Source organism: Meles meles, unplaced genomic scaffold (genome assembly GCF_922984935.1).
Source record: "Meles meles unplaced genomic scaffold, mMelMel3.1 paternal haplotype, whole genome shotgun sequence".
NCBI classification, from domain to species: Eukaryota; Metazoa; Chordata; class Mammalia; order Carnivora; family Mustelidae; genus Meles; species Meles meles.
In genome coordinates, this window is record NW_025721345.1 from 76552 (window position 1) to 88754 (window position 12203).

Here is a 12203-nt window from a genome sequence, read left to right on the forward strand (position 1 = left end):
CTTATCTGAGGTAGGGCTGATGAAACTTGAGGAAGGAACTAAGTTTTACTACTTACTTAGGTAGTAAGTTCCACAGAGGCAGTGAAACAAAAATCCATGTCTATTTCTTAAATAACACATATTTAATTGCATAAAAAAAGCACACCTCTGGTAGTAGAGAGGATAGTAATTCATTGCTCAAAATGAGAGAAGGTACCAGCAGTGCCTAAGTAGAACACAGTACTCACTACTAGTTACATTCTGCTCCCTATTACCAAATGTGATACTGGTTTGCCTTATGTTCGTTCACACTCCTCAAGACTGGCAATCGAGGGCGCCTGGGTGGCTCAGTGGTTTGGGCCGCTGCCTTCGGCTCAGGTCATGATCTCGGGGTCTCTGGGATCGAGTCCCACGTCGGGCTCTCTGCACTGAAGGGAGCCTGCTTCCCTCTCACTCTCTCTGCCTGCCTCTCTGCCTACTTGTGATCTCTCTCTGTCAAAATTAATAAATAAAAAAATCTAAAAAAAAAAAAAAAAAAAGACTGGCAATCGAGTATTTTTGCTCCTTCTCTACAGATTTAGTACTTGACCTTGGTCCTCTGGGTTTCGTAACATAAAACTTTTCTTCTCCCCATTATCTTGGGGCCTTCCCAGAGGAACTCTAATGTTCCGAGTAGAAATGGAAATGAACACACTAAGGCAGCACCTTAGTGTTCTGTCCCCATCCTTTAATAAAACCACCTTTTTTGGGCATCTGGGTGGCTCACTTGGTTAAGCAACTGCCTTCAGCTCAGGTCATGATCGATCGAGTCCCATATCGGGCTGCCTGCTCAGCAAGGAGTGTGCTTCTCCCTCTGACCCTCTTCCGTCTCATGCTCTCTCTCTCCCTCAAATAAATAAATAAAATCTTTAAAAGAACAAACAGGGGCTCCTGGGTGGCTCAGAGGGTTAAGCCTCTGCCTTGGGCTCCTGTCATGATCTCAGGGTCCTGGGATTGAGCCCCGCATTGGGCTCTCTGCTCAGCAGGGAGCCTGCTTCCGCCCCTCTCTCTGCCTGCCTGCTTGTGATCTCTCTCTCTCTCTCTGTCAAATAAATAAATCTTTAAAAAAGAAAAATAAAAAATAGAACAAAACAAAAAAACACCTCCCTTGCACCAAAAAGAAAAAAAAAAACACTGAAAAATAACTAAGTTTTTTAAAAAGCTTATATAAAAGAAATCCCCAAACAACTTGATCAAGGCCATTAATTATTTTTCTATAGTGAAACTTAGTCTCATTTACATGAAATCCACTGAATTTGATGACTGGGGTTTAAGGTTTCAATGTTTCACATGTACTCTTAACAAGTTATCTTAAGATAATTGCTCCATCCCTTTGGCAAAATTACCATCCCACTATTCTATAATCAATTAGTGATGGCTCACAAGAGTCCTCAGCAAGGAAGAACTTTAAGTGCAACGTTGAGAAAAAGGCACTAGCACCTAAATAAAGCATCACTCCTCTGTCAAAAAGCAGGATAAAGCCTTGAAAAAAACAAAGCCCTCAGTAAAAAAATAAAACCAAAAAAACATATCATAACTATTATAAACTCTTATGTGTTAAGAATGATAAAGAAATAGCTCTCTCCTGAGCGTAGCATGCAGGCATTGAAGGAGATAATCCATGTAAAACACTCTCACTATAATCCATGATATAGATATTATTCCCATTTTATAGATAAAAAACTAAAACACAAACTGAGGGATTCTGATTTCAGCCCAGAGTCCATGTTCTTAATCAAATGGCTCCCCACAAAAATGTCAGAGTTTCTCTATTTGTTAGGGGAAGGAGTTTTTATCTGTATAATCCTGTGCATGAGATTTACTCTTGTTCCTAAAATACACAAAAAGTTATATATTTTATTGATGTTATGACTTACCAATCAATCAAGTATATGTCTGGTGTAAGACTGTAAGATTTGAAATGAAGAAATAGTTTGGAGAGATTTTCTTCAAAAAATACTTCAAACGTTGCAAAATATTTCAACATCTAAAGATAGAAATATCAATAAAGTTACTGAACAGTATATTTTAGAAATAGAGAAATTAAACCCTTAAAGAATTAAAAGAAAATCTTGCTTAGCACTTCTTTCCGAGTCTTTTTATCAAGCATTTGTAAAATTATAATTCAATGAAAAACTTATTTTAGATAAGATTATTTTGGTCTTCTACTTACTGTTTTTCACTCTAAAAGAGCACTCAGACTATAGAAACTGACAGTCCAATGAAAACATGATTCCTTCCAAATGTTCATACCATGTTGTGATCCACACGAAAAAAGGCCAGCTGGCATGGCTTATTGAGGAGGTTTGCAAATGCAATGAAAGCATCTGCCTCTTCCAAATTGAGAATGAGAACTGCTGCTATGAAGGACATCCCTTGGACCTTCAAAGAAAAGAAGTTCATCAAAATGCGCTTACAATAATAATTCAATACAGTTTATCTTATTGTATTCCTTAAAAATTATAAAGTGATATTAAAGTAGAATTGAGTTTTCTTTTTATTTGTCAATGAACGTAAATACAGAGAACCTGTCAATAACTATGAAATCTCCCTAATCTTAAATTTTTTGTTCATGTGTTATGGTTTAAAAAGATTAGGGAAAATTTTGGGAAAAAAGGAGAAAGTATCAGCTTTTACTTGCTACAAAAGCCTATCTCCATGTACTAATCTCGCTTTCATTTTCTCTCACTCTAAAGTCTTTCAAAGTAGAGGACATTGAAAATCTGGTGATTGTCTTCATTGTCACAGCACATCTGTCTGTGGCATAAAGTGAGGAACTAAGAATAAAATAAATGTATGAAAAGTGCTACTGAAGTTCTAAGACAGAATAGGTGGTGGGAGGGTGGACAGTAGGCTGGGTTCCTGGAAAAGCAGGATGAACAAATAAGAAAAAAAAAAAAAAATCCCAAGAAATTAAAAAAAAAAAATGTGACCAAAGACACATAGGACCAGCCCAGCTGGAGCACAATCTTGATATTGGGAGAACTTAAGTAGGATGCAATTCCAACAGTGAAAGTCTTGAGGAAAAAGCTCAGCTACACAGATGCTTGCTTGTGAGTTATGGACAGCTGTTGTACATTTTTGAGCAGATAAGTGATATGAACTGCTGCTCATTGTTTAACTAAAAAAACTTCATCAGGGGGCGCCTGGGTGGCTCAGTGGATTAAGCCGCTGCCTTCGGCTCGGGTCATGATCTCAGGGTCCTGGGATCGAGCCCCGCATCAGGCTCTCTGCTCCGCAGGGAGCCTGCTTCCTCCTCTCTCTCTGCCTGCCTCTCTGCCTACTTGTGATCTCTCTCTCTGTCAAATAAATAAATAAAATCTTTTAATTAAAACAAACAAACAAACAAACAAAAAAAACCCAAAAAACTTCATCAGGCACTTCTGGTACAGATTTGCATAACAGACTTACACAAAAACAGTATTTACAATGAAACCGCCCGTCTCTTTTTCCCAGCCAAATGTTTTCAAGGTTTGCCTGCTATCACTATTTCTACTTTCTCAGTTCCCTTTGAAGTTTTTATTTCTTGCAGACTTCAGTTTGGATTTCCACTCCATTACTAGCCGATCTTGAAATTCCTCTTGCCAGGATAACCAATAACTTGTAAAACCCAATGGGCACTTTTCTATCCTCTTAGAATTCCCTTTGCTTCTGTGATCCAGTATTTCTTTGTTCTCCTCCTACTTCTCTGGCTTCTTCCATGTACTCTTTACAAAATCTACAGTAATTCCCTATTTGATTTTCTAGAGTATAAATTCCATGAGGATAGAGCCTGTGGCAGGCAGAATAACATGCCCAGAAGATTTCCACGTCCTAATCCCTGGGACTTGTGAAAATGTTATCTTCCACGGCAAAAGGCACTTTGCAGATGTGATTAAATGAAGAATTCTGTGATGGTAAGATTATCCTGGATGACGTGGGTGGGCCCAATGTAATCATCATGAAGGTCCTTATAAATGAAAGAGGGAAACGGGAGGTAGGAGAGTCACAGAGAAATTTGAGGATGCTACACCACTGACTTTGAAGATGGGTGGGGGGGTCAAGAGCCAAGGAATTAGGCAGCTTTTAGAAGCTGGAAAAGGCAAGGAAATGAATTCTTCCCTACAGCCTCCAGAAGGAAAGCAGCCATGCTAATACCTTGACTTTCAGATTTCTCATCTGCAGAGTTGCCAGGTAATAAAGTAGTATTGTTTAAAGCCACTAAGTTTATGGCAATTTGTTATGTCAACAATAGGACACTAATAAAGTACAGAGACAAAACCATGTCTGTTTGTTCATAATTATATTCTTTTTTTTTTTTTTTAAAGATTTTATTTATTTATTTGACAGCCAGAGATCACAAGCAGGCAGAGAGGCACGAGGAAGCAGGCTCCCTACTGAGCAGAGAACCCGACGTGGGGCTCGATCCCAGGACCCTGGGATCATGACCTGAGTTGAAGGCAGAGGCTTTAACCCACTGAGCCACCCAGGCGCCCCCATAATTATATTCTTTTTTTTTTTTTTTTTTAAAGATTTATTTATTTATTTATTTGACAGAGAGATCACAAGTAGGTAGATAGGCAGGCAGAGAGAGAGGAGGAAGCAGGCTCCCCGCGGAGCAGAGAGCCCGACGCGGGGCTCGATCCCAGGACCCTGAGATCATGACCTGAGCCGAAGGCAGCGGCTTAATCCACTGAGCCACCCAGGCGCCCCCCATAATTATATTCTTTTTTTTTTTTTTTTTTTTTAAAGATTTATTTTTTTGACAGATAGAGATTACAAGTAGGCAGAGAGGCAGGCAGAGAGAGAGAGAGAGAGGAGGAAGCAGGCAGGCTCCCAGCCAAGCAGAGAGCCCGATGCGGGGCTCGATCCCAGGACCCTGGGATCATGACCCGAGCCGAAGGCAGAGGCTTTAACCCGCTGAGCCACCCAGGCGCCCCCCATAATTATATTCTTAATACCACAAAATTTGCGGGGTGGATACAAGGGGCAAGCCATTAGCTGTCTGTAATAGATGTGTAGCAAATAGAAGGAACTGATATATTTAATTGAATCTAAGATGCTGTTTAAGAAACACTATTTTAGAGATGCCTGCATGGCTCAGTCATTAAGTGTCTGCCTTCGGCTCAGGTCGTGATCCCAGGGTCTTGGGATTAAGCCCTGTAGGACTGAATTTCATTTTATATAGAACAGAGATGAGTAATAACAGCCTTCATTTGGTGACCTCACCTCTTCCATACCACTTTCTATCAAAGAATGCACAGCCACAGAGGGAGAGAGTCCCAAGGAGAACAAGTAAAGAAAACTGTAATACAGATTGGTACCCTTGGTTCTTTTAAACATAACTGGAATATGAACCATTACCAATTTTTTTCAAGATATACTGAATAGATTCCGGAAATAAAACTTTTGTGTGATTTACTGATAGATTCAGCATGTGTTATTCTTTAATATAATTAATATAATTAAACCCCATTTGTCAAATCACATCATGAAATATATATTCCAAAATAGTCTGTATTATTATCTTATCTCATCTTATAAAATAAATCTGATTTGGCTGACTGGTTTGCCACTAAGGTTTGGCATTATTTGGTTATATTGTGGTCATTTTACATAACTTCAAAGAGCTAATCTGCATCGTGGGCCTTGTTCAAATATTTTTCTTTAAATTGAAGTACACTTGACATATATTAGTTTCAGGTATAGAATACAGTTATTTGACCACTGCATATCTCATATATTTGTCTTGAAATGGACGATATACGGCTCAGGTCATGATCTCAGGGTCCTGGGATTGAGCCCCACATCGGGCTCTCTGCTCTGCGGGAAGCCTGCTTCCTCCTCTGTCTCTGCCTGCCTCTCTGCCTAGTTGTGATTTCTCTCTGTCAAATAAATAAAATAATAAAAAAAAAAGAGGGGCGCCTGGGTGGCTCAGTGGATTAAGCCGCTGCCTTCGGCTCAGGTCATGATCCTAGGGTCCTGGGATCGAGCCCCGCATGGGGCTCTCTGCTCCGTGGGGAGCCTGCTTCCTCCTCTCTCTCTGCCTGCCTCTCTGTCTACTTGTGATCTTTCTCTCTGTCAAATAAATAAATAAATAATCTTTAAAAAAATAAATAAAAAAAAAGAAATGGATGATATACATAAAATCATTATATTATTTAAATTCTATTGGTTACACTTTTTAAAAACGTTATGAGTTTTATTTTTAAATATTTAGCAAGTGCTAAAAATCAAATCCATTATAAACTCAAGATGAAAAAAATTTAGATGTCATCTTAAAAATGTGAACATTACAGGGGCATCTGGCTGGCTCAACTGGTGGAATGTGTGACTCTTGATCTCAGGGTTGTAATTTTGAGCCCCATGTTGGGTAATTTTAAGTAATTTTAAGATTAATTAAAAAATAAAATCTTTTTCCCCCCCAAAGATATTTATTCATTTATCAGAGAGAGAGAGAGAGAACCAGCAGGGGAAGTAGCAGGCAGAAGGAGAAGCAGGCCCCCTGCTGGACAAGGAGCCCAATGTAGGATTTGTTCCCAGGATCCTGGGATCATGACCTTTGTACAAACAACAAACAGATCATGTTATATTAAAAGATGATAAGTGCTACAGGACAAATATGGCATAGTAAAGGGGGGAAGTGCCAAGTTTGGGAATATAGTAGCTTTTATATTAAAGAAGATGGTCCAAGTAGTCCTTATGGAGAAAGTGAAATTTGAACGAAAGGTCTAAACTCCCTTGCTCATGTATTACATCACAGAATAGTCAAAACATTATGTAATGTTCACATTTTTTAAAGATTTTATTTTGGGGATGCCTGGGTGGCTCAGTCAGTTAAGTGTCTGCCTTTGGCTTAGGTCATGATCCCAGGGTCCTGGGATTGAGTCCCACTTGGGGCTCCCTGCTCAGTGGGATCTTCTCCCTCTGTTCCTCCCCCTCTGCTTATGCGCTCTCTCTCCAATAAATAAATAAAATCTTAAAAAAAAAAAAGACAAAGGTAAGATGAGGTTTCATGACTTCCAGTTAAACACAGCAAACTGAACACTTTTTTTTAAAGATTTTATTTATTTATTTGAAAGAGAGAATGAGAGGGGTGAGGTCAGAGGGAGACACAGACTCCCCGCTGAGCAGGGAGCCCAACATGGGACTTGATCCCGGGACCCCAGGATCATGACCTGAGCCAAAGGCAGTCACCTAACCAACTGAGCCACTCAGGTGCCCCTGAGCACTCACATTATTCTGTGTTCCCTCCCAAATCCAACTACAATGACATTAAAGAAAAAAATCAATATGAGCCTAGGAAGACAAAGAGAATGGAAAATAATATAAACAGTAAATAAAAATGTCACTAGCATTCCAGAAGTTGTAACTAAATGGAGATGTTGAAACTAAGATACCTGCAGAGAAGAAAGCCAATAAGCAGCAAACCAATTCTGCTACAAATCTGCAAGGCTCAGAAACTCGAGTTACAGGTCCCTCTGAAATTGGAGGGGTAAGGCTAAAACTAGGATTGGCTGAAAATTTATACAAGGAGCAAATCCCTTCCTCTATTCTACAGGGACAGGTGCCTATCCTTCCCTCAACCCAACATAATCTAAGAGGTTTATCTCCAGAGGCACAGACACAGGGAGGAGAGAATAGGCACCACACCAACAACAGTGGCAATTAATAAAGGCTTACAAATTGAATAATAAAACCCCCAGTAGCTCTCCCAGAAATCTGGCAGGCAGTCTCACAAGTGCCTGGGAAGATTCCTCTCTGGTTGGTTGATAGCCCCAAGAAAAATAAGACAGACAGATACAGACATTTGGGAGCTAGTACAACATAAGATACTTTGATAAGAAAGATAAAATGTTTATATTCAAAAACCAGATTGAAACAAATACTTACATAACCAACATCAGGTCTATAACATGTATATGCCCCTAAGATACTATGTAAGACATCATGATATGGGCCACCCTTAGGAGAGAAAAATGAAATGTCAAATACCCAAATAACTGTCTATATGTTAATTCCCAAATAAGTAATTTTTAAATAAACTCCAGCATTTCCTAAATGAGTTATTTTAGTTAGTATATTCTGTCACTGTCAGAAATACTCTAAATATGCTCTGTAATGTTTTCCCTAAAGAATTAATAAAAATATTTAATCCTGAACCAAAGAAAAGTCAAATGAACTCACTTGATGGATCCAAGTTATACAGTCTTTGTACTATTTTAAATATTTCTAGATTTGGTATGATAAGATTATGATGAAAACAGACTGTTTCACTTCATATAATTTTAGCAAAAGGAAACCATCAAGCTACACCAAATTAAGTTTATTAATAATTTTAATCTTAATGGTAAAAATTTTTATTTCATTGTATCAATCTAGAGAAATTCCATGTGTGAAATAAAAAGTACATACAAAATATAATAATCATTTCTCATAAAGTATAAGCAAGTCATGACTGCCTATGCACAAGATCATTTTTATGAACCATTTTTTCCTATTTCAACAGTAATCCTAGAAAACTAAGATTTGGGAAAATATTCTTTATATTTTAACAACTGGCTAAGCAAAAATGTTAAAATTCAAATAGCTTTCAGAATAAAAAATAAATCAAAGAAATTCACCATAATGAATAAAAGTATTATGGGCTATGCTAACTACAATGCATTCAGTCAATAGTCAATGGGTCAAAATAACAGAAATTCCTTCAGAATTTTCCTAATAGTTCCACACTTTCATATAAAGGTCTCTAATTTTTATAGTTTTGCCTTTTAAAAAATAATAGCTATGTATTTGAGAATTCGTTGCCTTGGATCACAAAAAAATTTAAAAGTAGTTACAACTGGTTAGAAACCCTCACCTTCTGAAAGATGTAAAGGGATGGAAATGTACGGGATATGTCCAACTTAATTAATTCCAGACTGGCCTCCCGATCAGCAACAGATACACCTGTATTTGTCAGGTAGATAAAATTAAAAGATTATTTGGCCATACCCAGTTCAATCTTGTATACACAGAATGATCACATAGCATCGATATTTTACTTAAGGAAAGTTAAAAGATGAATAACCCAGAAATTCAAAGAAACACCACACAGCTTTTGCTGGAACTTAAGAGCTTCTTCTTTTTTTTTTTTTTTTTAAATATTTTATTTATTTGACAGAGAGAAATCACAACTAGGCAGAGAGGCAGGCAGAGAGAGAGGAGGAAGCAGGCTCCCTGCGGAGCAGAGAGCCCGATGTGGGGCTTGATCCCAGGACCCTGGGATCATGACCTGAGCCGAAGGCAGAGGCTTTAACCCACTGAGCCACCCAGGCACCCCCTTAAGAGCTTCTTACATGAAGAAAATATTTATGTATTTATCAGAAAAGTATATGAAAGGTTTCTACTTCCAGTTTTTATACAAGGTAAGAGCAGATTATCACTCCCACAATAACAACTGGGAAAAACAAGTAAGTTTCAAATAGCACAAGGTTTTTAAGAATGCTGTGGACATAGAGAGAGAGGTCCAGATGATTTAAATCCCAGAAAGAGAAGAGTCTTTCCTAGGTAGCCATTTTTCTTCCTGGAGGCATGTGCCAAATCTGGGCCATGACTTTGGGACTGAGCCTGCCATAACAAAGGTACCCTTGCTTGAGAAAACAGAAACCAGAAGAGATTTCCATGGCCAAATAAGACCGATGTGAGAGAATCTGGAGAAGTCTGAATGTATAACTGGTTTACCCCTACGGGACTTCTGTGTAGTGTTAGTGAAGTGCAGAAGGCTGGGCTGGAAAGGCAGAAGGAAATCACCCCAAATTACAAAGCCTTTGGGAGAGCATCTCAGGAGAGGGAGAAGCCTATAACAAAAATAGGACAGCTTTTCCTACCAAGATGTGTGAAACCCACGATGAACTAAGCTTACCTAAAGCTGAAACCCTGGCCTAATCTAGCTCAGTTACTGATTGAACTGAGGCGATAATCCAACTGCCTGACAGAAAACAGCATGCTTCCTCTGCAGGGCAAACATCAACTTCAGTTTATCTACTCATCTTTTATAGAATGATTGACATATAATTAAACATTTTAAGATATGCAAAGAAGCAGGAAAATATGACTTACAATCAAGAGGAAAACAAACCCACAGAAGCAGGCCTGAAGAAGATCCAGTATTAGAATTAAACAAGAATATTAACTGTTAAATGTTAAAGAAAATTGAGGGAAAGGATGGGAGGAAATGTATGGAATGGAAAGGTGAATTTCCACAGAGAAACAGAATCTACAAAAAATACCAGGTTGACGTTCTAAATTACAAAACAGAATATCTGAAATTAAAGACTCATTGGACAGATCTAATAGAATGGATATTGGAAAAAAGAAGATTGGTGAAATTGATTACAGGTCAATAAAAATCATCTAAACTGAGGCACAGAAAGAAAAAATATGTTTTTTAAGTGAAAGACTTGACGGACACTGATAAATGGTCTAACATACATGTCTAAAAAAAGAGGAGAATTGAGGTAGAAGTAATAGTTGAAAAAACAATGGCCAGGAAAGTTACATGACAACTGCAAATTATAAACACACAGGTAATAAGAAATCAGTAAATCAGATAGAATACTGTTTCTAATTGGAACAATTCTTCATTACATGAAATTAATTTCTACTAAAGTACAACTTTTACCACTTAATCTGACCAATCTGACTTAATCTCCCTCTGTCCTAAAGTAAATAATTATTTTAATTCTTATACTTTCAAAACCTCATAAAATGAATTCAAAAAGAATTATGAAACAGCTAAGGCCTTTCCAGTGTACAGCTTCTTACATCTTTACCTTCCTTACACTTTTAGTTTCCCAAAAATAGCTGACAAAGCTAACACGTCTCAGGCTGACACTTACATGAACTTTCTCAAAATCAAATCTTCCCTCTAACCATATTTTGTCAATTTTCCCTAACCTACTGTTCACTCTTCTAAAAATAGGAGGGTATTCAAGGAATTTAATAAAGTTGTATACATACTCATAGAAAACCATTCTGCAACACATACCACTTCTCTATTCTAAATCATGTTCATTTTTAGAGTTTTACTTACTGACAAAAGAAGAATGTTTGCTATCTATGAAGTAGAGCAAATACAGAAAGAAAAGTGACTGGCAGACAAATAGCTCTCCATTATTCAAGGACAAGAGGTGACTGAATATATTTACCTATATTTAATAAATAATGGTAACAGGAAAAAAGTATTCCTATCTTCTTCAAAATGATTAGGGAAAAAACTGAGTGGAGGGAAAGATGAGGTCTATGAGTTAATTAAATGAACAAAGGATAAGGCACGATAAGAATTATAAATAATGTTTTAGGGAGTGAGTGAAAGCAGTGAGTGAGGATATAGGTCATAAGTGAGGAGTGAAGACCATCTATCTTTAAGTTAAAAGTAGGCTTAAAAATACTTCAGTTTTTAAGTTATTAGTCTTACTGTTGTGAATAAATCCTGCGTTCCGAGGTCCAAAAACACGGGTTTACATCACAGCTTCACTGCTTACAAGTTAATTACTTTAAGCCTATTAAAGGGCTACTAACATTAAAGGAAATAATGTTGTAAAGCAATTGCTACAGTTCCTGATACATGGTAAAAATCACACCCGTATCTTCACTGACTGGGTTTTCACCCAGAAATTTGTACTAAAAAAAAAAACCAAACAAAAAAACAAAAAAAAACACACCTTCTGCATCATTCTCTGAACTTGTTTCACTGAAGCTTTTCCACCGTTCTTTTGCTCTTGAGAGGAAGATTTCATAAAGTTCTAGGGAAAACAAAATAAAAATTAATAAACAGTAGGAAAAATATATTCATATATTTTAACTTTTACCCTTTTTTTCCGTGGCCATGGAAAAGGTTCATTTGTAAACCTGGGGCCACACATGGACTAAGGCAGTTTTGAGAGTTAAGTGCCATAAGAAATACATACATGGAACCATGGGATCACTTGGAGAGTTTTCTAACCCAGGTAGGGGATAAAGGAAGGCTTCTTAGAGGAAGTGATGACTGAGCTACCCCATAAAGAATAAATATGGGTCTTATAAAAGAACAAGGTGGAAGAAGGCATTCTAAGAATTGTCATGGGCAAAGTCACAAAGAGAAAAGAGATCATGACTTACTTGCATGAATTACAAGTGATTTCAGGACGCTTAGATTATAAGGGGTGAGGGAATAAGAAAAGATG

At 37.6% G+C, this 12203-nt stretch overlaps 1 protein-coding gene across 1 annotated transcript in view; it reads right to left on the bottom strand.

Annotated features, from left to right (window-relative positions):
- LOC123936318 (TBC1 domain family member 12) overlaps positions 1-12203 on the bottom strand; it is a 28856-nt gene that overhangs the window by 4444 nt on the left and 12209 nt on the right. The window contains exons 4-8 of the mRNA XM_045996942.1: positions 11703-11783; positions 8858-8946; positions 7891-7962; positions 2272-2400; positions 1896-2005 (exon numbers count right to left, since the gene is read on the bottom strand). Coding sequence (XP_045852898.1) covers positions 1896-2005; positions 2272-2400; positions 7891-7962; positions 8858-8946; positions 11703-11783 — 481 coding nt within the window. The remainder of the gene's footprint in view (positions 1-1895; positions 2006-2271; positions 2401-7890; positions 7963-8857; positions 8947-11702; positions 11784-12203) is intronic.